A 26248-nucleotide genomic window follows, 5' to 3' on the forward strand; every position below is an offset into this window, starting at 1 on the left:
CATCTGCCTTTGTTCCGCCCATCTTTGTAGCTGACCTATATCCACTGTATAATGTTGACAACCCAGTTACTTTTATATTTCCATAATCTGTCTACATATCTGTTCCTCTATCTCCCACTAGTTATTTTGGCCTATAGCATAATTCCTTCAGAGCGATCAAGTGATTGCACTTTTCTTACTTTTGAGCTCTAATGGACGAGCCCTCCAGTGTGACCCTCTGAGTGCCACCTTCCCTCGCTCTGCATGTGACATTCTCCCTAATTGTAAAGTAACTCCCACCTCTTTTACGTCCCTCTCTATTAAAACGTCATGGCCACAACATCATGGTTCTACGCACTGATCCAGTCTCTAACTTCACAGGTGATAAAGAAAACAAAAGTGAATGTCAATGCCAACAAAAGGGTGTTAGATATAGAGAAACCCTTTTGTCTTTGTCATCTGCGAACCATTCATATATCACCTGTATTCATCTATTACTTGCCATCTCTCCCGTCTAAGGATCTCGGGACCCAAAACGTCACCCATTCCCTCTCTCCAGAGATGCTGCATGTCCAGCTGAGTTACTCCAGCACTTTGTGTCCATCTTCAGTTAAAACCAGCATCTGCAGTTCCTTGCTACACCATCTCTTTTCATATTCATATTTCATATTTTTCATATTATTTTATTTATTTTTATCTCTTTTCCCTCTGCTTTCTCTACCCTACAATTACTCAGAAGGGTCCCAACCCAAAACGTCCATTCCTCTGCAGATGCTGCCTGATCACTGAGTTCCTCCAGCACTATGTGATTTGTTCAAGATTCCAGCATTTGCAGTTCCTTGCATCACCAATGTAATGAAAGAAATGCCTTAACCACCAGGGATTTGTACTCATGCTTAAATCAAGCACCAATACACAATCACAGCGAGCCTTCCAACCTACCTGAAGATGGGATTGGCATTACTTGGTTCCCCTCCCCCTTGTGTACAGTAATGGTAATTTTGGACATTGCACAAGTATTTGCCACACTTCTCCACTTGTTTCATGCCCTGCTAGAGTTATGCAGGACGACTGAAATGCCGCATTCTTTACCTAGTGTGGAGGTTGACTGCTGCTGCTGAGGAGAAGGCTGAGTCTGGACTATCAGACAGGGTTGCACAGGTCTCTGAGGACTCCCAGAATATGTAGGGCCTGATACCAGAGGGGAACCATGCAACTCTGAGGATGGAAAAACAAGAATTCAGAACTGAGCAAGAATTACGACCCACCTCATTCTCTTCTCGTTCACACAGCCCAGAAAAAATAATCTAAATACAGGTAGCAAGAATTTTGATTTCCCCCAAAATAAAGCTCACTAAAATTTGGCTTTCTTAACACATCTCCTCTTGATTCAGGAAAGCTCACTGAGGAAGTGGCTGCGAGGAAGATAAAAAGCCTTGCTGTAAAGTGGGCTGGGAAGAGCTTTATCTATTAGCAGCATACGAGAATTTGTAGACAAGGAGTAAACACATCAACTGTGTAGAAATATGGGTGTTGGAAGTGGGGAAATATGGAAACCTTTCAGGAAGGCCTGTCTCATCCACCTTCGAGATCCATAAGTTATACCAATTACCTTCTGGCAAGCTTTCCATGAAATACATATCATTAGTCCATCAAGAGGTAAACTATGATATAGTATACAACCTCATCTAGAATGGTCGCAAATTCATAATCCTTCTACAAATAGTTAATTTGGGCATGCCGGCAGCCCAAAGGCTAAACAGCAGTCCGAGTCAGGGAAATATTGTCTACTGGTCAATTGTGGCATAATAGTGTAAAATTATACATGAACATATACATCAAAATACTCTCAGCGCTTACCTTGCTGTATTTGCTGATGCTGTGGGTAGCTTGGAGGATGCTGTGGATATTGGATGTAACCTGGAGGGCTCTGGGGAGCATATGGACTGGGTACAGGGCTGTTCTGTTGAGTTATGTATCTGTTGGTAGAACTTGACTGAGGTGGCGCAAACCGACTGTAGACAAATAGGAAACATTGTTTACCCAAATCTCCACATTTAGGCAGTTCATCTGCAGCAAAGATTGGCAAAATCAAATAGCAAGTAGTTTTGTCTTCATAAAGCAATAATGCACAAGGTTACAACCATTTCAAAGTTCCCTACTCAGTGCCAAATTATTCACTATGATTTCCTCTGCTATTTGCAACAAACCACTTTTGCATCATCTCTATTCACTGTATCAGTCTTTTAGCCATGGTTTCGTTTTCAACTGACTGACGAAGGATGCAGTGGTCTCTGCCGCAACGTTAAATTGGAAGAACCTGCTGTTCTCCTGAGAACAAAGATTGAGAAAATATTTCATTGAGAGCGTATATGATCAAGGACACAGCTAAATAAGTCAAAGAGAGAAAGAAGCCTCACTCATGACAAAATGTTCAAGAATCAGCAGACACAGATTCACTGCCTATATGGGGTGTCGAAAGAATCCAGAGATTTCTAAAGGGAGTAGGATAATCTGCAAGTAGCCAGCATTGACTCCACAACTGAAAGACCTATTCATGTACTCCAACAATTCTTTTGATTTACACGAACATACTTGTATTCCAAGTCCCAAAGTCAGCAATACTGAACTAGCTGTTAGATTACTTGCATGCCTATTTCACGCTAATCTACTCTCAACCTCTTCCAAAATAATTTCCCAGGATGACTGATATCAGCAGGGTATGCATCGCTATGAATACCATAAGTACAGCTTGCTTCAAAATAATATTACCCAAAGAAAGTGGCTGCATTTTAAACAGTTTCTATACTAGTCATAAACCACCTCTGAATTCTTCAATCAACACAAAACTTTTTTTTGTCTCAACTCATTATTAAAAATAAACATACCTTAATTTTATCATAATCAAATTAAAACTACAGGAAGAAACAGGCCACTGCGCTTTTTCAGCGATTCTGCAATTCATCACAACTCCACTGATTTGTGACAGAACTCCAATAACTGCTTTCTCTCTAATACTTGGACTCAGTATTAGTCTCGGACAGTATTGGTCTCGGACTCAGTCCGGCAAGTTTCGTAAGTTCAATTTCAGTCACTAGTCTTTATAAAATGCTTTACGAGGTCCAAATAATTAACATCTACAGAAATCTACTTGACCACTACTTGAATTGCTTTTCAAAATAAAATCCAACTTTATCAGGCCTAACTGGTTCTTGACAAATCCTGGCTCGGCTTCATTGATTAACTGAAATATCTCCATGCTTAACAATTTTTTAAAGTGCTTGAGGAACTCAGTGGGTCAGACAGCATATGAGAAGGGAAAAATAAATCGACAGAAAAGGTTTCAAGTCAGTTTCCTTCATCTGAAGGGTCCAAACCAAAAACGTTGTCTGTCTGTACGTTTCCCTCTACAGATGCTGCCTAACCCACTGTTCCTCCAGTTCTGATTATTGTGCTCAAGATTTCAGCATCTGAAGTTCCTTCTGTCTCTTAAATGTACATGATTTCCCAACAACACAAATGTAAGAAACAAGGAACTGCAGATGCTCGTTTACAAACAGAACAAGGGTCCTAACTCATAACGTCACCTAACCATGTTCTCCTGAGATGCTGCTTGACCCGGCAATTACTCCAGCACTTTGTGTCTTTTCTAAAAACACAACTGTTAGGTTTATTTCTCTCACCTTTGTTTAATAACAGGGAGATGTGCAGTTTTCACATTTAAATGAATGTTCCTGAATAGAGAACTTTGCAGAGGTTTCTAGTGAGTCCATGTGCATTGCTCTCACTGATGTGCTACAGAGCCCTTTCGTATCACAAACTTCTGGGTGTCCTAGTGCATCAGTCACTGAAAGGAAGCATGCAGGTACAGCAGGCAGTGAAGAAAGCCAATGGAATGTTGGCCTTCATAACAAGAGGAGTTGAGTATAGGAGCAAAGAGGTCCTTCTACAGTTGTACCGGGCCCTGGTGAGACCGCACCTGGAGTACTGTGTGCAGTTTTGGTCTCCAAATTTGAGGAAGGATATTCTTGCTATTGAGGGCGTGCAGCGTAAGTTCACTAGGTTAATTCCCGGAATGGCGGGACTGTCGTATGTTGAAAGGCTGGAGCAATTAGGCTTGTATACACTGGAATTTAGAAGGATGAGGGGGGATCTTATTGAAACATACAAGATAATTAGGGGATTGGACACATTAGAGGCAGGAAACATGTTCCCAATGTTGGGGGAGTCCAGAACAAGGGGCCACAGTTTAAGAATAAGGAGTAGGCCATTTAGAACGGAGATGAGGAAGAACTTTTTCAGTCAGAGAGTGGTGAAGGTGTGGAATTCTCTGCCTCAGAAGGCAGTGGAGGCCAGTTCGTTGGATGCTTTCAAGAGATAGCTGGATAGAGCTCTTAAGGATAGCAGAGTGAGGGGGTATGGGGAGAAGGCAGGAACGGGGTACTGATTGAGAGTGATCAGCCATGATCGCATTGAATGGCGTTGCTGGCTCGAAGGGCTGAATGGCCTACTCCTGCACCTATTGTCTATTGTCTATTGTCTAATGCCCTCTAATTTCTGAAACTAGCTGAACTGTAGGGTTCTTCCACGTGGCTTTTAAATCTTATCAGTGTTTTGAAAAATATGTCCAGAATGTGGCTTTGGATGATTGTTGCTCAAAAAAATTCAACTAATAATTTTAGTAGAGGCAAGTTTTTTTTTAAACATCAGATTTTCCACTTATTTTCCTTTATCGTAGTTACATCGGGCCTGATTGTGATTAAGTTGGAGTCTGAGTGAAAATTTGTAAAGAAATTGGCCATTGTAATGGCACGTAATTTAAGATTCCATCATACCTTTTAGGCTTCTGCACCCAGCAGAAAGAACGGCACAATTCCGGAAATGTTTACATTTAGGCAAGGATGGAACATTAAATTCATTTTTCCCTGACCAATCCATAATGAAGTAACCCACCACAAAACAAACATGAGGTGAAACCAGAGGATGATGGGCACTAGCTCTATTATTATGAGATTTAACAAAGTAACATGTAAATGATGCTTAGCAGTTTCAATTGACTCTGAAAGACTGGAAGATATTCAGTAGGATTTCTGCAGGACTGGTTCAGAGTAAACCGCTTTTTCTTGACATGTACAAAGTAAGGAATGCATAATTTCAAATCTGCAACTGACAAATCTGAGCAAGCAGTAGATATAATGAGAGTGAATAAATTAAGTCAAGGAGACTAACAAGCTGGTATAGTGAAAAGCATGCATAAGAAAGAAGCTTTCAGAAGAATTGTTCTGACAATTAATTACTAAAGTTCTTACATCCTGAATAAAATCATGTCCTTAACTGCTAACAAATCTTAAACATTGTTAATGCCCAAAACATTCAATGGAAGTGTCTGTGTGCAGCAACATCTATATTGCCCTCAAATGGTCACCAGAATCCTTCAGGAAATCTATAGGATCACTAAACTCGGGAGAGGCTGCAGATTTAACCAGGCTCTTCAGGTAGTGTGCCGTTATGTCAGATGGTGAAAACTTGAAATTTTACAAAACCTTAGCCACAACTAGAGAATGAACTGTAACAAATGAGAATGTGCATGGCCAGAATTCAAGAGGCCATGATGCACTGTGTCTAAGATTTAATATGAAAAAAAATGTGGCAGGAAATATACAAATGAAATTAGATGATTTTAAGACAGTTCACACAACTGTAACTGGTGTAATACTGCAACTTAAACTGAGAGGAAGGATGACACAAAACTACAGATGATAGAATCTAGAGCAGAAAACAAACTGCTGGAGGAACTCTCAACTGGTCAGGCAGTATACATGGTGCAAAATGGACAATAGACGTTTCGGGTCGAGACGCCTCCAAGTTTCAATGCATAGACCTGCAACCCTGACAATTTCTGGCAGGTAATTTACAGGATGGAATTCTAAGGGAGAAGATGTACATATATTCAAAGAGACATAGGACAATTTGGAATATTCAGCATGGCGTTATGCCTGGGAGTATAGTGGATGTACAAGTGGACAGAGGATCAAGGGAGACAGAGGAACTGAAAGAAATTTGCATTAGGCGAGAAATAATATTGGGTAGACTGATGGGACTGAAGGCTGATAAATCCCCAGGGCCTGATGGTCTGCATCCCAGGGTACTCAAGGAGGTGGCTCTAGAAATCGTGGACGCATTGGTGAACATTTTCCAATGTTCAATAGATTCAGGATCAGTTCCTGTGGATTGGAGGATAGCTGATGTTATCCCACTTTTCAAGAAAGGAGCGAGAGAGAAAACGGGGAATTATAGACCAGTTAGCCGAACATCGGTGGTGGGGAAGATGCTGGAGTCAATTATTAAATTTGGATTTGGATAGCGGTAAAAGGATTGGTCCAAGTCAGCATGGATTTATGAAAGGGAAATCATGCTTGAATAATCTTCTGCAATTTTTTGAGGATGTGACAATAAAATGGATGAAGGGGAGCCAGTGGATGTAGTGTGTCTAGACTTTCAGAAAGCCTTTGATAAGGTCCCACATAGGAGGTTGGTGAGCAAAATTAGAGCACATGGTATTGGGGTAGGGTATTGACATAGATAGGGAATTGGTTGGCAGGCAGGAAGCAAAGAGTAGGAATAAATGGGTCCTTTTCAGAATGGCAGGCAGTGGAGAGTGGAACCTCAAGGCTCGTTGCTGGGGCCACAACTATTTACAATATATATTAATGATTTGGATGATGGAATTAGAAGTAACACAAAGCTGGGTGGCAGTGTGAACTGCAAAGAGGACGTTAGGAGGTTGCCGGGTGACTTGGACAGGTTAAGTGAGTGGGCAGATGCATGGCAGATGCAGTATAATGTAGATAAATGTGAGATTAACCACTTTGGTGGCAAAAATAAGGAGGCAGTTTATTATCTCAAAGGTGTCAGATTAGGTAAAGGGGAAGGGCAACAAGACCTTGATGTCCTTGTACACCAGTCACTGAAAGTAAGCGTGCAGGTACAGCAGGCAGTGAAGAAAGCTAATTGCATGTTGGCCTTCATAACGAGAGGATTTGAGTACAGGAGCAAAGAAGTCCTTCTGCACTTGAATAGGGCCTTGGTGAGACCGCACCTGGAGTATTGTGTGCAGTTTGGGTCTAATTTGAGGAAGAACGTCCTTGCTATTGAGGTAGTGCAGCGTAGGTTCACAAGGTTAATCCCTGGAATGGAGGGAGTGTCATATGAGGAAAGATTGGAAAGACGAGGTTTGTATTGACCGGATGAGAGGGGATCTTATAGAGACGTATAAAATCATAAAGGGACTAGACAAGCTAGATGCAGGAAAAATGTTCCCAATGTCGGGGGAGTCCAGAACCAGGGGACACAGTCTAAGAATAAAGGGGAGGCCATTTAAAACTGAGGTGAGATGAAACTTTTTCACCCTGAGAGTTGTGAATTTGTGGAATTCTCTGCCACAGAAGGCAGCAGGAGCCATTTCACTGGATGAATTTAAAAGAGAGTTCGATAGAGCTCTAGGGGCTAGTGGAATCAAGCGATATGGAGAGAAGGCAGGCACAGGTGTATGGTCAGCCATGATCACAATGAATGGCGGTGCTGGCTCGAAGGGTCAAATGGCCTCCTCCTGCACCTATTTTCTATGTTTCTAGGTCAGTCTCACAAATTCGAGTCATTCTTGAAGTAACTAGGGCAGGGCCATAGATGTTGTGTACATGGACATGAGCAAGGCCTTTGATAAGGTTCGACAAGGTAAGCTACTGGTTTTATTGCATGGGAGCCAGAGAGATCTGGTGAATTGGATATATAATTAGTGTAATGATAGGAGGCTGAGGGTGATGGAAGGTTTTCTTTGGACTAGCGATGTGCCCCAGCGATCAGTACTGGGCCCATTGTTGTTTGTCATCCGTATCATTTGGATGAGAAAGCAAGCTTAATGAGCTGGTATCAGAGGGAGGATACTAGCTTGGATGGTATCAGAGGGAAGGTACTACCTTGGATGGTATCAGAGGGAAGGTACTAGCTTGGATGGTATCAGAGGAAAGGTACTAGCTTGGATGGTATCAGATGGATACTACCTTGGATGGTATCAGAGGGAGGATACTCGCTTGGATGGTATCAGAGGGAAGGTACTAGGCTTGGATGGTATCAGAGGGAGGATACTACCTTGGATGGTATCAGAGGGAGGATACTACCTTGGATGGTATCAGAGGGAGGATACTACCTTGGATGGTATCAGAGGGAGGATACTACCTTAGATGGTATCAGAGGGAAGGCATTAGCTTGGATGGTAACAGAGGGAAGGTACTAGCTTGGATGGTATCAGAGGGAAGGATACTAACTTGGATGGTATCACTGAGAAGATACTAGCTTGGATGGTATCAGAGGGCAGGTACTAGCTTAGATGGTATCAGAGGGAGGATACTAACTTGGATAGTATCACTGAGAAGATACTAGCATGGATGGTATCAGAGGGCAGGTACTAGCTTAGATGGTATCAGAGGGAGGATACTAACTTGGATAGTATCACTGAGAAGATACTAGCTTGGATAGCAGGTTGGCTGAATGGCAGAAACCAAAGAGTGGCAATAAAGGTGCTTTTACTGGTTGGCTGCCAGTGATTAGCGGAGCTCCGCAGGAGTCGGTGCTGGGGCCGCTACTCCATGATGTATATTATTAATTCGGATGAGGAAATTGAAGGTTTTGTGGCCATGTTTGCAGATGATACAAAGATAGGCAGAGGGGCAGGTTGTATAGAGAAAGCAGGGACTCTGCAGAAGGACTTGGACATGTTGGGAGAGTGGGCAGCGAAGTAGCAGATGGAATACAGCATAGCAAAGTGTGGAGTTCTGCATTTTGGTAGTAGGAATAAAGGCATAGATTATTTTCTAAATGGGGAGAGAATTCAGAAATCGAAGGTGCAGAGAGACTTGGGAGTGCTGATGTAGGATTCCCAAAAAGTTAATTTGCAAGTCGAATTGATAGCAAGGAAGGCAAATGCAATGCAAGCATTTATGTTGAGAGGACTAGAATATAAAAACATGGATGTAATGCTGAGACTTCACAAGACAATGGTCAGACCACATTTGGAGTATAGTGAGCAGTTTTGGCCCCCATACCTGAGGAAGGATGTACTGGCACGGAAAGGTCCAGAGGAGGGTTTACGACAATGATCCCAGGAATCATTGGGTTCACATAAGATGAGAGTTTGACAGCACTGGGCCTGGACTCACTGAAGTTTAGAAGGATGAGGGGGGACCTCATTGAAACTTACCGAATAGAGAAAGGCTTGGATAGAGTGAATATGGAGAGGATGTTTCCACGAGTGGGAGAGTCTAGGACCATAGGCCATAGTCTCAGAATAAAATGACGTATGTTTAGAAAGGAGACGAGGAGGAATTTCTTTAGTCAGAGGGTGGTAAATCTGTGGAAGTAATTGTCACAGACGGCTGTGGAGGCCAAGTCAGTGGATATTTTTAAGGGGGAGATTGACAGATTCTTGATTAGTAAGAGTGTCAGGGGTTGGGAGGCGGCAGGAGAATGGAGCTGAAAGGGACAGTCATGATTGAATGGCGGAGTAGACTTTGCTCCTAGAAGTTATGAGCTAATAAGCATGCAGATAACACCAAAGTAGGTGATATTGTAGACAGCGAAGGTGGTTATCAAGAATTATAGGATTTTCTTCAGCTAGTTAAGAAATCTAAGGAAGGATAAGCAGAATTTAATTCAGAGAAGTGCGAGATGGGGCATAGTGGGAAGTCAAACCAATGCAGGACTTTCACAGTAAACAGGTGCTATGGAGTGTCGTAGAGTAGAGGATCGAGGAGTACTACGTAGATTCCCGAAAGTGGCATCACTGATAGGTTGGTGAATGCAAGTTTTAACACATTGACCTTTGTCAGTGTAATGAGTATAGAAGCTAGGATGTCATTTTACAGCTGTACAAGATGTGGGTGAGGCCACATTTGGAGTATAGTGTTCAGTTTTGGTCACCCTGTTATAGGAAAGTTACCACTAAGCTGGAAAGTGCAGAGAAGATTTATGAGGATGTTGGCTCAGCCATGGCAGGTGGAACTTAATTTGAACAAATGTGGGGTGTTGCACACTGAGAGCTCAAATATAAGGGGAATATATATAACACAAGGATCATGTTACCGCTTTATAAAACGTTGTTTTGGTTGCAGTTAGTGTATTGGTGCATTCTGGTGCCCCATTTCAGGGATGTGGAGACATTAGAGAGAGTGTAGAAGAGGTTTACCAGAATGCTGCCTGGATTAGAAGGTATTAGCAAAAAGGCGAGGTTGGACAAACTTGGATTGTTTTCTCTGAAGTGTCAGAGGCGGAGGGGAAGACTGATAGAAGTCTATACAATTATGAGAAACATACATGGACAGAACCTATTCCCCCAGGATGGTTGTCAAACACTAGAGGCACAGCTTTAAGGTCAGCGGGAGAAAGTTTAAAGATGTGCAGAATGTTGTTTTTTTCACACTCACAAGAGGCGAGTGCCTGCAAGGTGCTACTAAGCATGGTGGTAGAAGCAGATATCACAGCATACAGAGGCTCATGGATATGCCTGCAAGGTGCTACTAAGCATGGTGGTAGAAGCAGATATCACAGCGTACAGAGGCTCATGGATATGCAGGGAGTAGACGTTTACAGATCACATGCAGCATCATATTTGGTTGTGGGCTGAAGGTATGTTTCTATGCTGTGCTGCTATATGTTGCCGGGGCTGTTATCGGGAGACATTGGGCAGGCTTGGAACTTAGTCCTTGCAGCATAGGAGACTGGGGTGAACTTGTAGACATGTATAAAATCACGAGGAGCATAAATAAGATGAATGCAGTCTTTCTCCTAGATTTGGAGAATCTAGAACAAGAGGGCACAGGTTTAAGGTAAGAGAGGAAGTATTTAATAGGAATCTAAGGGGCAACTTTTGCTACATAGAGGTTGGTGGGTATATGGAATGAGCCGCCAAGAGATAGCTGAGACAGGAACAAAGGGTCGGAAAGGTTTAGACGGATATGGATCAAATGCAGGCAATTTGGACCAGCATCTTGGTCAACTTAAATGAGTCGGGATAAAGGGCTTGTTTCCACACTATATTCACACTAGGACAATAAAGATTGGTGCAGGGCCCTCCTCAATCTGAAATGTATTGTAATGACTTGATTAAAAAGGCAACATAACACATCTGAGTTCGCTGATAATACAAAAGCAGGTTGGGAGTGAGATGTGAAGATGCAGAATCGGCAAAGAGTTGTAGGCACACAAAGGGATGGCAGCTGGAGAATAACGTGGGAACAAACTCATTTTAGCAAGAATATAAACTCAAATAATGGCGCTCAGAGAATGGGGTGCACTGGTTTGAGATGGACAAAGTAAACATTAAGTTCAGAAAACAAATTTAAATCCTGATGATATACTGGCTTTTGTTGCAAAATGTAGAGATACAAAAGTGAAGAGGTCTTGTTAAGGTTGTGTAGGGCCTTGATGAAACTGGTTTCCAAGAATGTATATACAGGTAATTCTGCTATCACAATAATGGTCATGAAATAGCTCACGTAAAAGAAAATTATGTTTTAAAAACAATTGTGTCAATGGCAAAAAGTGTATTTCAAACTCAGTTCTTTTCCCCTGCAGAATTTTATAAAACAAAGATTTTAATAGCTACAAGTTACTGCAAGCTAAAATATTAAAGGCTGAATATTATATTATTTTAGAGTATCACTGCCAAGTGTCCATAGAAGAAATTGCTTGTCATTTTCAATGACCATCTTAGGAGAAACTGAAAGTGTGTCCTTAAGAGACAATGGCGTCTGATTATTATGGGGAGATTACATAGAAACTTTTCTTCCATATATAATTTTCCCCCCATTGTTGCAAGTTAACTTCCAAAGTAATTTTTAAGTGGTTCTCAAGTTACCGATCAAATTATGTAATGACCAACTCCTGTGTAACACAAGAAGTAGTGCTTCCTGATTCATTGATCACATTATATCCAATAAGCTTTATTGAAACACTTGTTATAGCAGTGCTACCTGGACAATTTCTTCTTTAAGGAACAGTTCCAAGATTGGCCACAAATAATGGAGTGCAGAAGGAAAAGGTGAGCACATTATCATATCATATCATATCATATCATATATATACAGCCGGAAACAGGCCTTTTTCGGCCCTCCAAGTCCGTGCCGCCCAGCGATCCCCGTACATTAACACTATCCTACACCCACTAGGGACAATTTTTACATTTACCCAGCCAATTAACCTACATACCTGTACGTCTTTGGACGTTATGACATATGACATACGAGATTCTGAGAAGGTAGGTGAGAGGCTTTCTCTAGGGATGTATCCCCGGCTGCTATGAGAGAGAAGGGTGGAGATTGCCAGAGCCTTGACACATATTTTTAACTCTTTATTAGCCAATGATTAGAAGGCAGTAAATGTAGAGCAGCAGATAAGTTTGGCAATTACATACTTGAACTATTGTCAGTGATGGGCAGTTACTGAATGTATTGAATGAATACAATGGAACATTTTGATTACGAGAGATTGGTTAGGGTGGATATATTTTACTTGGATGGAAGGCGTTTGGCATAACCGACAGAAGTCTACAAAATTATGAAGAGCAGATAGGTAACATTTTCGCATGGAATTAAAATGTCGCATGGAATTAAAATGAAGGGCAAGGAATAAGCGATTGTGAGCAGATTTGATCGTTTTATCCAGGGGGTGGTTGGAAGCTGGAATGCATATGAGATGATGGTGAAGGCACTCTCAACATTTAACATGTAGACAAACACTTATATTGCCTAAGCATAGAATGCTAGAGTGGATGTGTTGGCAAATGTAATTAATATTGGGAGGTTTCTATGTTTCTATCTATGTTCTTGATATTTGACATGGAGGGCTATATGTCTCTGTGCTGTATGACCCTAGCTTTGGTTGGACACATGGGGATGGGGTGATGTGGTGCACAATTTTTGAACAAGGATACAGCCATTTGAACTGAATGTTACAAATCTTGGAAATTCATGAATGCTCATTTGTCCATGAATTGAAGCCAAGATAAGCTGATGTTTGGATTCTTATGGGAAAGTGGATGAGGTGGAAGCTCATTTCTGATCTTATTGATTGATGGAGCAGGCGCAAGAGGCCTTGTGGCATGCTCTGCTTCATTTTCTTATGTTATGAATGAAAATTGCACACAACCATTCAAATGTAATTTTTAAAAGTCATTATTAAGTTCTGGAGCTTCTAGTGTGGTGCTGCACATTACCTGGAAGGACTGTGTGAGATTGTGGACTGCTGAAATGTGGAGGATGCAGGGCTTCCGTGAATGGAATTCTGGGGTAATTTGTACTGTTGGATGATCTGTTGCTGCATGATACCTGAAACACAGCATGTTCATACGGTGAAGCCACATTAACTCATTTATAAAGCACCTTTCATGACCTCAGGATGTCCAAAACAGCTTTATTACCAATGCATAACAATTAGAAGTGGAATTATTTATTTTGTAGGAAAACAAGGTAGCCAAATTGTACGTTGTAAATCCCTACAATCAGCAATATGCTTTCATGAGGGATAAATATTGTCAAGACAGAAAGAACCACTCCGACATGATTTTTTTTTTAGATAAACGGCTTCAGGAATGAGACTGTCAAATATATGATTTAAGCCTTAAAACAAAATGATGAAACAGGTTTTTTTTGTTCATGTCAGCAACGCTGGCCGGTAAAGCCAGCAGTTATTGCCATTGGAAAACAAAAACCGGTCATTTCACAGGTCAGGTGGACCTGATAAGGTCACTCGATTTTCTACCCGAGTAAGTTTTTGACAATTTTGATACTGACACTATCTAAATGACTAAAACTTTCATCTCCAGATTGTTATAGTCAGTCAATAATGGATCCCTCAAGAGGGTAATTATTACAATATTAATTCAAAAAGGTTTTATTCTCCATTTTGTCTTTGGTTGTTCTAATTAAAGCTCCAGTTTAAATTTTAAAATCGTGTACTAATTTGTTGGCTACATGGTTTCTCAAGCAATGCTTAATCCACAGTAATTTTCCAATTTCAACAATGTCAAATTAATCATTCATTTAGACACCATTGAAAAGTGTTTCCTCGTTGTTGTCACATAATTTAAGCAGACCCCAGAAATCTGTTCATCCAGCAGCAAACCTCAAACAAAGAAGGTTAAAAACAAAATTTATACAATTTATACACCTCTCTGACATATTTCAGATATTTAAATTTAAAGCATACCAAATAGTGAAATTTCACCTCTAATTTAGGCATAGGAGATGCTACATAGATTTTTAATTATTCAGCAAAGATGTCTGAATAATTAATGGTGAAAGATGGAATTACTGAATGGAATCACTTGAATTCCTAATTAAAATCCTGGAATCTTATGTAATAAAAAAGTCATTCTGATCCTCTCAATAAACAACAAATCCAGCATTTGTTCTATATATGCTACTCACCACTCTGCACTCCATATCGGTTCTGCATGCTTTTCTCCCTGAAGACATTGGGATTTCTGGCCAGAACAGCTTGCAGAAGAACAGGAATATCGCCCTCTGGATCATCACTGCCAAGGTTATCCTTCAGCTCTCTGTGTAAAGAACAATTTCCTTTTAACAATCTCTTTAAATTCTATTTTCATTTGACTTTTCGATATCACAGTGCTACATTAGAAAATTTAATTTCATAACGAGTGGATTTGAATATAGGAGTAAAGAGGTCCTTCTGCAGTTGTACAGGGCCCTGGTGAGACCACATCTGTAGTATTGTGTGCAGTTTTGGTCTCCTAATTTGAGGAAGGACATCCTTGCTATTGAGGCAGTGCAGCGTAGGTTCACAAGGTTAATCCCCGGGAAGGCGGGACTGTCATTTGAGGAAAAATTGGAAAGACTGGGCCTGTATTCACTGGAATTTAGAAGGATGAGAGGGGATCTTATAGAAACGTCTAAAATTATAAAAGGACAGGACAAGCTAGATGCAGGAGAAATGTTCTCAATGTTGGGGGAGTCCAAAACCAGGGGCCACAGTCTAGGAATAAAGGGGAGACCATTTAAAACTGAGATGAGAAAGAACTTTTTCACCCAGAGAGTTGTGAATTTGTGGAATTCTCTGCCAAAGAAGGCAGTGGAGGCCAATTCACTGGATGAATTTAAAAGAGAGTTAGATAGAGCTCTAGGGGTTAGCGGAATCAAGGGATATGGGGAGACGGCAGGCACTGATTGTGGATGATCATCCATGATCACAATGAATGGTTGTGCTGGCTCAAAGGGCCAAATGGCCTCCTCGTGCACCTATTTTCTATGTTTCTCAATTCTAACGCCCAAATTACTAGCTCGTGTGCTTTATTTATGGCAATGAAATAAACTCAAAAATAATGATTCAACACTTCATACCAGATGCTAAGCATTAAATTGTCTACATTTTCAATAATTTTCTAAATTATTAATACGTACAATAAAGGCTTATACCTTTTAACAGTAAACATTTATCCTCAGCGTGTTTACCTTCCAGCAGTTGAGATTCTTAACTGATCAGTTTCATTTTGCACGTTACCACATTGCTTACAGAGATTTGAAGCACGAGGCACCAACAAAGAGAGTAACACAGCAGTGGTCCGAGTAGAACTGCCTCGGGTAGGTGGATTAGAACATGCTCAAGACCACTTCATCCAGCCTTAATGAGATTGCCGTAATCAAAACGCCGTTACCAAACGCTGGCTCGGCGATCATTTGCTCAACACCTTCGCTCAGTCCGCCTTAACCAACCTGATCTCCCGGTGGCTGAGCACTTCAACTCCCCCTCCCACTCCCAGTCTGACCTTTCTGTCATGGGCCTCCTCCAGTGCCATATTGAGGCCCACCGGAAATTGGAGGAACAGCGCCTCATATTTCGCTTGGGCAGCTTGCAGCCCAGCGGTATGAACGTGACTTCTCCAACTTTAGATAGTTCCTCTGTCCCTCTCTTCCCCTCCCCCTTCCCAGTTCTCCCTCTAACTTCCTGTCTCCACCTATATCCTTCCTTTGTCCCGCCCCCTTGACATCAGTCTGAAGAAGGGTCTCGACCCGAAACGTCACCCATTCCTTCCCTCCTGAGATGCTGCCTGACCTGCTGAGTTACTCCAGCATTTTGTGAATAAATACCTGCTGTAATCAATGGTTTGATTTGCATTACTTTGAACGGTACAGTACAGAAACTTCAGCCCACAAAGTCTGTGCCAAAAATGATGCCAAGTTAAGCTATTCTTCATTCCCTGCACACAATTCAGATCCCTGCATATACATGCATCCATCCAAAAACCTCTTAACCCTTACAGTTGCCTGCACCACACCCCCCTGGTAGCACATTCTAGGCACCACTTGTAAAAAAAAATGCCCCTCACATCTCCGTTAAACCTTTCCCCTGTCACCTTAAACCTATGCCCTCTAGTCTTTAACATTGCCACTCTGGGAAAAGGTTCTGACTGTCTACTCTAGTTATGGCTTCAATAATTTTATGTACTCCCATCAGATCTCCACTCAACCTCCGATGTCCCAGAGAAAGCAATTCAAGTTTGCCCAATCTCTCCTTTTTGTTAATAACCGCTAATCCAGGCAGCATTCTGGGAAACCTCTTCCGCATCCTATCCAAAGCCTCCACATCCTCCCCGTAATGTGGCAACCGGAACTGTATGCAATACCTCATATGCTGCCTAACCAGACCTACAAAGCCACCATGTCTTGTTGACTATTATACTCCATATCAACCAATGAAGGCAAACATTCAATAGACTTTTGTTACCACTTTGTCTAATTGTGTCATCAGTTTCAGAGACCTATGGACTTGGACCCCAAAATTCCTCTGTACATCAGTACTTTTAAGGGTTTTGCCATTAACTGTATAACTTTTCCTTACCTAAGACTTGTCAAAGTGCAAAATCTCACTATTGCTTCCCGTTTCTCCTCCCACTCTGTAGCTGATCAATATCAAAGGTTTCAGAGGCCTTTTATTGTCACGTGTACCAATTAAGGTACAGGGATATGTGAATTGCCACACGGCAGTACGAAAAAAAGCAACAAGACACACAACTACATTAACGTCCACCACATTCCTCACTGTGATGAAAGGCAAAAGAGTCCAATCTTCTTACTCTTTATTCTCCCGTGGTCGGGGCAGTCCAACCATCCGTCGGGGAATTGAAGCTCCCGCGTCGGGGCGGTGAAACTCCCGCGTCGGGGCGGTGAAGCTCCCGCAGCCGGCAGTCGAAGCTCCCGCGTCGGGGCGGTGAACCTAGCTCCCGCGTCGGGGTGGTGAAGCTCCCGCTTCGGGGCGGCGAAGCTCCCGCAGCCGGCGGTCGAAGCTCCCAAGTCGGGGCGGTGAAGCCCCCACGTCGGGGCGGTGAAGCCACCGCGTCGGGGCGGTGAATCTAGCTCCCGCGTCGGGGCGGTGAAGTTCCCGCGTCGGGGCGGTGAAGCTCCCGCAGCCGGCGGTCGAAGCTCCCGCGTCGGGGCGGTGAAGCTCCCGCGTCGGGGCGGTGAAGCTCCCGCGTCGGGGCGGTGAAGCTCCCGTGTCGGGGCGGTGAAGCCCCCGCGTCGGGGCGGTGAAGCTCCCGCGTCGGGGCGGTGAAGCCCCCTCGTCGTGGGGGTGAAGCTCCCGTGTCGGGGCAGTGAAGCCCCCTTGTCGGGGCGGTGAAGCTCCTGCGTCGGGGCGGTGAAGCTCCCGCGTCGGGGCGGTGAAGCTCCTGCGTCGGGGGCGGTGAAGCTCCCGTGTCGGGACGGTGAATCTAGCTCCCGCGTCAGGACGGTGAATCTAGCTCCCGCGTCGGGGCGGTGAAGCTCCTGCGTCGGGGCGGTGAAGCTCCCGCGTCGGGGCGGTGAAGCTCCCGCGTCGGGGCGGTGAAGTTCCCGCGTCTGGGCGGTGAAGCTCCTGTGGCTTGGAGTTCCTGAAGTCAGTCTTTGACCAGAGACCGCGGGCTCCATGATGTTAAATCCGCAAGCACCCACGGTTGGAGCTCCGAGGTCGATCCCTGTCAGAGGGATCGCGGGCTCGGCGATGTTAAAGTCCCATAGGCACCCGCGGTGGAGCTCTCAGTAGTCGGTCTCCAGCAAAGGCCGCCAACTCCTCGATGTTAGGCCACAGTGCAGACGGAGATACGATACAGAAAGAAAAAAAAACACATCTCCTTTGAGGTAAGAGATTAGAAAAAGTTTCCCCCAACTCCCCACGTGAAACAAGCAAAAGAACACTAAAAGTTTACATTTAACACATACTATTAAAACACAAAGAAGGAAGGGACAGACAGACAGACTGTTGGCAATCCTACTGAATGCTTACACAGCCTTCCTCGCTATCTACAACTCAACCAATTTTGGCGTTGACGACAAACGTACTAACCAATCTATATACATTTATCTCCAAATTGTTTTATGTTGATGATGTATATCACACACATGCAACCAGCTCGAGGAAGAATGTCATTGTTGGAAAGGGTGAAGAAGAGATTTACCAAGATATTACCTGGGCTTGTGGGATCAAATTATAGGGAAAGGTTGGATAGGCTGTGCCTTTTTTGAAAGGTTGAGGAGTGACTTCAGAGGTGTACAAGATCACGAGGAAATGGATAAAGCAACCTAAGTTTTTTTTCCCCAGGGCACAGGATTTTAAAACTATAGGTTAAAAGCTTAAGGTGAGAGGAGAGAGATTTAAGAGGGACCTCGGAGATAACCTTTTCATTCAGTGGGTGTCCATACATGAAAGAAACTGCCAAAGGAAGCTATGGAATCGGATCAATTATGACTTTCAAAAGGGCATTTGGACAGATATGCAGATGGGAAGGGTTTAGTGGAATACAGGCCTAATTCAGGCAAATTGGACTTGCCCAAAATGCCAACTTGATCAGCATGGACAACGTGGAACGAATGGTCTGTTTTCCTGCCTTATAGCTCTATGACTCTATGACCCACGTCACCAATATATTTAAGGTAGACAAAATGCTGGAGTAACTCGGGCAGCATCTCTGGAGAGAAGGAATGGGTGACGTTTCGGGTCGAGACCCTCCTCCTACCCACCAATATATTTGTTGTCTCCCAAACAATGGTACTTTGTTTGCAAAAATATGTCTGAAGTGACACATTCAAATTTCTCCTGGAAATCTTGGCATATTGTAAACACAGTGCCTCCTAATCCACAACATGTTACTCAAGGAATTCTAATAAATATAGCCAAACCTTCCTATTCCTATACTCTTTTGAAATAAAGATTGGAATGAAATTCCAGACTCAGTAAATTGTCCCCAAATCCGAAGTATTTTGGAAAATTAAAACCAGTTGTCACTTATTTAACCGTGCTAGAATCCATCAGCACCAGAAATGTGTCAACTTCCAGCTCCACAATTTACTCATACAACAGTTCTGATCATTTTCCTTAATTTCTCCATTCCTTCCCATTCCTGGCCACTGTCATTTCTGGGATATCACTTGTAGCGTCCACAGTGAACACTATTAGCTTATTTTGCACGATTTACCCTCCCAAAATGAATCACCTCAAAATGGAATGAAAATTGCAATGTACATTTCACCGGCCTGCGCACGAAGTGGATTGTCACCTTCCCTATACCCAACTTTTGTGTCACCTAGAAATCTCTGAATTGTATTAAAAATCAAAGAGTCAACATTAGTTCTGAAAAATCAAATCAAAAATGCTTTCCAGCTGTTGTATTTTCTTCCCATGTCACTATTTCCTATTTATGCCATGTTCATCTATTTTGCTAACAAGCCATCATGGTTATTGTAAGAATATTCCACTAGGTGGCTCAAGCCCATTACAAAAAAGGCAGTGCTGGTTACTGAAATTCAAAAAAACTTGCACATGTTTGAAATACAAAATCCAAACAGAAAAAGTTGGACAGGCTGATAGTCTGAAACATGTGAGGAAGGAGCAAATGTGAGATAAAAAAGGTGGATAAATCCCCAGAGCCTGATATGTCATTGCCCAGGATGCATGCTGTTGGAAACAAGGGAGGAGATTACTGGGGCTCCAAAGGAGACTTTTGCAAGTTTGCTAGCCAAAGGTGAAGTACGAGAAAACTTGAGGATAGCCCCTGTAGTGCCCTTGTTCAAGAAAGAACAGTAGGGATAGGTATGAAAACTAAATGCTGGTGAACCTTACTTCAATAGTAATTCTAAGGGATAGGATGTTTGTTCACTTGGAAAGGCAAGGATTGATTAGGTGTCAACATGAGGGTTTTTTTGAGGAGGTAATGAAGAAATTTGCTTAAGGTTTATGGAGTCACGGAGTCATCCAGCATGGAAACAGGACCTTTTGCCCGACTCATCCATGCCAACCAAGATGCTCCAGCTAGGCTAGTCACGTTTGCTCACATTTGTTTCATATTCATCTAAACCTTTCCATGCATATACCAGTCCAAGTGTCCTTTAAAATAAAGGATTAGATAGGGTGGACAATAACTTTTTTTAGCACAAACTTTAGTGGCATGACAAAAACTTTTGATTAGGCACATGGATATTCATGGAATGGAGACATGGGTTACGTGCAGGTAGATAAATGATGATGTTGGCATCATGTTCGGCACAGACATTGAGGGCTAAAGGGCCTGCTCTTGTGTTGTGCTGTTCTATGTACATTAAGGGAAAGAGGGTAACTAGAGATAGAATATGGCCCCTCAGAAACCAAAGTGATAATCTAAGTGAGGAGCTGCAGGAGATGAGCATGGTCTTCCATGAGTATTTCTCTTCTGGTTTCACTATGGAGAAAGACATGAAGACTAGGGAACCTGGGGCAGAAATAAAGATGTCTTGAGGACAGTTCATATTAAGGTAGAGGAGGTGGACATCTTAAGGCATGAAGGTGATAAATCTTCTGGGCCTGACCGGATTTATCGGAGGACACTGTGGGAAGCTAGGGAAAGGAATGCAGGGACATGGATAGGAACAGTTTAGAGGGACATGAGCCAAATGCGGGCAAGAGGAAAATGGACATCTTGGTCGGCCTGGACAACTTTTGCCGGAGAGCCTGTTTCCGTGGGTCTATGACTCCAACAGCCCTTCCAGGTGAGACAGGGGTTCACATTAGACTTTAGAAAAACAATGCAGAAACATGCCCTTCAGACCATTGAGTCCGTGCTGACCAGCGATCACCCCATACACTCACACTAAACTACACATTAGAGAATTTACAATTTACAGAAGCCAATTAACTTACAAACCTGTATGTCTTTGGAGTGTAGGAGGAAAATGGAGAATCCAGAACAAACCAATGTGGTCACGGGGAGAACGTACAAACTCAGTACAGACAGCACTCAGGATCAAACACGGATCTCTGGCACTGCAAGGCAGCAACTCTACCACTGTGCGACTGTGCTATTCCTTCTCTTGCGCTTGTTCTAACTTCATCTAAAGTTAGAAGTGTGCAAAATTATGAGAGGAATAGATTGGGTAGACACACAGAGTCTCTTGGCCAGTGTAGGTTTAAGGTGAGGGGCGAAAGATTTAATAGGAACCTTAGGGGTAACTTTTTCACACAGAGGATGGTGGGTGTATGGAACGAGTTGCCAGGCGAGGTAGTCGAGGCAGGTAGTATCACACCATTTAAGAACATTTCAACAGATACATGGATAGGACATGTTTAGAGGAATATGGGATAACACAGGCAGGTGGGGCTAGAGTAGATGGGGTATGTTGGTTGGTGTGGGCAAGTTGGGCCGAAGGGCCTGTTTCAATGCTGTATCACTCTATCTACTGCATTCGGCTCTCCCGATGTCACCTCCTTTACATCGGCAAGACCAAGTGTAGACTCGGTACTGAATAGTTGTGTTTTATCTGCCAAGGCCTACTGGATCTCCCAGGTGCTAACAATTTTACCTCCCCTTCCCATAATGACTTTTCAGTCCTGGGCATCAACATTGCCAAAGTGAGGCCACACACACAAATGGGGGGGCAACACCTCATGTGACATGTGGGTAGGTTACAACAGTATGAAGATTCAATTCTCCAATTTTAACTAAACATGCCCCCCCCCCCCTTCCCTTTACTCATTCCTGTAACTGTCCCCCACCCTGGTACACGCCCATTTCTCCCCTCTTTCTCCCAATTCCCCCTCCCCCTTAAATAAATATACATAAATATACATAAATACTCGAGACACTTAAGCATATCTGCATTGATTCATGATGCAGGGTCTCAAGTCAAAATGTCCACGACCCCCTTGCCTTCACAGATGGAAGCTTGGAAGGTGCAGAAGAGCTTTACCAGACACTGCTTGGTTTAGAGGGTATTATCTTCAAGGAGAGGCCGGACAAACATGGATTGTTTTTTCGGGAGTGTCAGAGACTGAAGATGGACGATAGAAGTGTATAAAATTAGAGGTGTAGATAAGAGTTACGATAAGAGTCCTCACCCCCGACTCCAGGTGCAAATACTACATGGCATAGGGTTAAGGTGAGAGGGGTACGGTTGAAAGGTGATTTACAGGGCAGGTTTTGTTTTTACACAGAGAAATGGTGGAAGCTGATATGATAGGCATATACATAGAAACATAGAAAATAGGTGCAGGAGTAGGCCATTCGGCCCTTCGAGCCTGCACCGCCATTCAATATGATCATGGCTGATCATCCAACTCAGTATCCCGTACCTGCCTTCTCTCCATATCCCCTGATCCCTTTAGCCACAAGGGCCACATCTAACTCCCTCTTAAATATAGCCAATGAACTGGCCTCAACTACCTTCTGTGGCAGAGAATTCCACAGATTCACCACTCTCTGTATGAAAAAAACCCTTCTCATCTCGGTCCTAAAAGACTTCCCCCTTATCCTTAAACTGTGACCCCTTGTTCTGGACTTCCCCAACATCGGGAACAATCTTCCTGCATCTAGCCTGTTCAACCCCTTAAGAATTTTGTAAGTTTCTATAAGATCCCCCCTCAATCTTCTAAATTCCAGCGAGTACAAGCCGAGTCTATCCAGTCTTTCTTCATATGAAAGTCCTGCCATCCCAGGAATCAATCTGGTGAACCTTCTCTGTACTCCCTCTATGGCAAGAATGTCTTTCCTCAGATTAGGAGACCAAAACTGTACGCAATACTCCAGGTGTGGTCTCACCAATGCCCTGTACAACTGCAGCAGAACCTCCCTGCTCCTATACTCAAATCCCCTCACTATGAATGCCAACATACCATTCGCTTTCTTCACTGCCTGCTGCACCTGCATGCCTACTTTCAATGACTGGTGTACCACGACACCCAGGTCTCGTTGCATCTTCCCTTCTCCTAATCGGCCACCATTCAGGTAATAGTCTGCTTTCCTGTTCTTGCCACCAAAGTGGATAACCTCACATTTATCCACATTATACTGCATCTGCCATGCATTTGCCGACTCACCTAACCTATCCAAGTCACGTTGCAGCCTCCTAGCATCCTCCTCACAGCTAACACTGCCCCCCAGCTTCGTGTCATCCGCAAACTTGGAGATGTTGCATTCAATTCCCTCGTCCAAATCATTAATATATATTGTAAATAGCTGGGGTCCCAGCACTGAGCCTTGCGGTATCCCACTCGTCACTGCCTGCCATTCTGAAAAGGACCCGTTTATTCCTACTCTTTGCTTCCTGTCTGCCAGCCAGTTCTCTATCCACATCAATACGGAACCCACAATACCGTGTGCTTTAAGTTTGCATACTAATCTCTTACGTGGGACCTTGTCGAAAGCCTTCTGGAAGTCCAGATATAACACATCCACTGGTTCTCCCTTATCCACTCTACTAGTTACATCCTCGAAAAATTCTATAAGATTTGTCAGACATGATTTACCTTTCATAAATCCATGCTGACTTTGCCCAATGATTTCACCACTTTCCAAATGTGCTGCTATCCCATCTTTAATAACTGACTCTAGCATTTTCCCCACTACAGATGTTAGACTAACTGGTCTGTAATTCCCCGTTTTCTCTCTCCCTCCCTTTTTGAAAAGTGGGGTTACATTAGCTACCCTCCAATCCTCAGGAACTACTCCAGAATCTAAAGAGTTTTGAAAAATTATCACTAATGCATCCATTATTTCTGGGGCTACCTCCTTAAGCATTCTGGGATGCAGCCTATCTGGCCCTAGGGATTTATCGGCCTTTAATCCATTCAATTTACCTAACACCACTTCCCGACTAACCTGGATTTTACTCAGTTCCTCCATCTCATTTGACCCTCGGCCCCCTGCTATTTCCGGCAGATTATTTATGTCTTCCTTAGTGAAGGCAGAACCAAAGTAGTTATTCAATTGGTCTGCCATGTCCTTGTTTCCCCATGATCAATTCACCTGTTTCTGACTGCAAGGGACCTACATTTGTTTTAACTAATCTTTTTCTCTTCACATATCTATAAAAGCTTTTGCAGTCAGTTTTTATGTTCCATACAGTCTGAAGCATTACAAACTATGTCCAGGCAGATGGGATTAGTTTCGATTGACATCATAGTTGACTGTAGGGCCTATTCCTATGCTGTACAAGTCTGTGCCCTATGATGTTACTCGATGTGTTGAGTTCGTTTTTGCATCTTGCTCTTACGTCTCCAATGTATGTTTATGACAGGGTACACCATTGATTTTCCAAATCCTTTCCCATTGAGAAAGAGAATTCACATTTTTGTCAATGAACGCTATTCCAATTACACATGAATCCCAATATCACTCAGGTCAACGTAGCTTACTTGACCCACATGCTATCATCAGCAGCGTTACACGGCTTCCACATAAATCCACCACAAAACGCACTTTAATAGTTTCTCACTGCTTCTTTGCAAAATGTCCAAACCCACAACTTCTATCACTTTTGACACGTTCAAAATGTGTTTTGGTGCGATGTAACTGACAGCTGCTTTTTATATTTATGGGTTTTGACAACTGGATTAAATGCTATTAAATAGCATCCTGTAACATCAGAGCCATTATTATTTGTTCAAAACAATTGAACATGATGTCCAAGCGAAGATAATCTAATTGACAGAGAGACAGAGTATAAAAAAGTGGATAAAGTATATTACACAAAAGCCAATGAACCCCAATAATCAGGTTAATGGCAATACTAGGAATTGCAGGTGGCTGCAATAAGGAACACAGAAAGCTATGATCTGATTATACATCATTATACACCTGAAATGCAAACAGTTTTCCGTTTGCTGCAGATTTCCAACAACAGAATATTTATTTCTATTCAAACCATTAGATACACAAGCTTTGGTGGCTAAAACACTCTTTCGTCATGCTTGTGCTGTGCCAACCTGGCATATGCACTCCGCAAAATAATACATTTTCAACCACCTCTGCTATTCGGAAAATAACACAATCATACTCACATGTGATCTGTGGAGACTTGACTGAGGCTATGTACTAACTGCGTGACAAGGCTCTCATCTCGACAGCCCATGAGGCAATTTACATCTTCGGCAATTCTCCCTCCAAACAACAAGCTTTTGGTAGTGGTAGCTGGTAGTGGAGAGGGAAGTGGAAGCTGATTCAGTACTGTTTGGAGAAAAAGAACAAGTATTCAGATTTCTTACAGCAACAAAATACAGTTTAAGTTATAGTATATAAAGTATTTTAATTGCAGGACAACTGAGCATTTATCAAAACCTCAGCTACAGTTTCAAATTTGGTGGCTTTAGAGGAATGTTCCTTGTGCTCACATGCTTTATCCACTTTTCACACTATCTATTTCTACACCTTGAGACTGGTAGTAACAGTAAGACAGAGATCACATTCACCTTTCACAGCCGTTATTAAGCAATGCATTGCACTTCTTCCAGTTCGAAGGGAGCTTAAATGCACAATTCCGTCCAGCAAGACTCAAATTTAGATCTATAAACAGTGCAACAGTTCACTGCCAATCTATTTTAATGGACAAAATCTCAGGTTGCTATAAATGCCCAATTACAAAAGTGAACTGCAATTTAAAAAAGTGATGCCATTGACAGTTTAACTGTACATTATGCATGATTTTCAATATGCATCTTAATTAGCTACTCTACCAAGAAAAAGGGAAAGGTAAATTATTAAACAGAGTCAGTGTCATTCGGCCCATCTCATCAATACTGACCATGATGCCCATCAATCTAGTCCCATTACACCAATTAAAACCCCAAAATATTACAATACAAAACAAATCTGGACGTCCTGTTATATGAGACACAAGAGAAGGGAAAAGGAAGTTGGTCTTTACTGAAAGAGGTATGCAATACAAAGCCGGAACGCTACTGCAACTTTACAAGTTCCTGG

At 42.7% G+C, this 26248-nt stretch overlaps 1 protein-coding gene across 1 annotated transcript; it reads right to left on the reverse strand.

Annotated features, from left to right (window-relative positions):
* Positions 1-904: 904 nt before the first annotated feature.
* On the reverse strand, positions 905-25482 carry LOC144591660 (nipped-B-like protein). Its single transcript, XM_078395704.1, has 5 exons — positions 25330-25482; positions 14460-14590; positions 13247-13358; positions 1840-1994; positions 905-1197 (listed from the first exon to the last, which is right to left on the reverse strand). The coding sequence occupies exons 1-5, from the start codon at positions 25398-25400 to the stop codon at positions 1022-1024; spliced, it is 645 nt and encodes a 214-aa protein (XP_078251830.1). The 5' UTR covers positions 25401-25482; the 3' UTR covers positions 905-1021.
* Positions 25483-26248: the final 766 nt, after the last annotated feature.

Source organism: Rhinoraja longicauda, unplaced genomic scaffold (assembly GCF_053455715.1).
Source record: "Rhinoraja longicauda isolate Sanriku21f unplaced genomic scaffold, sRhiLon1.1 Scf001378, whole genome shotgun sequence".
NCBI lineage: Eukaryota > Metazoa > Chordata > Chondrichthyes > Rajiformes > Arhynchobatidae > Rhinoraja > Rhinoraja longicauda.

What these genes read in the sequence shown, in the direction of transcription:
- LOC144591660 (XM_078395704.1), bottom strand. Translation starts at nt 25,400, where the DNA reads ATGGGCTGTCGAGATGAGAGCCTTGTCACGCAGTTAGTACATAGCCTC. An exon ending in CAAGTCTCCACAGATCACAT is followed by an intron (nt 14,591 to 25,329) that starts GTGAGTATGATT and finishes TTCTTTACACAG; the next exon opens with AGAGCTGAAGGATAACCTTG. An exon ending in ATCTCACACAGTCCTTCCAG is followed by an intron (nt 1,995 to 13,246) that starts GTAATGTGCAGC and finishes ATTTGTCTACAG; the next exon opens with TCGGTTTGCGCCACCTCAGT.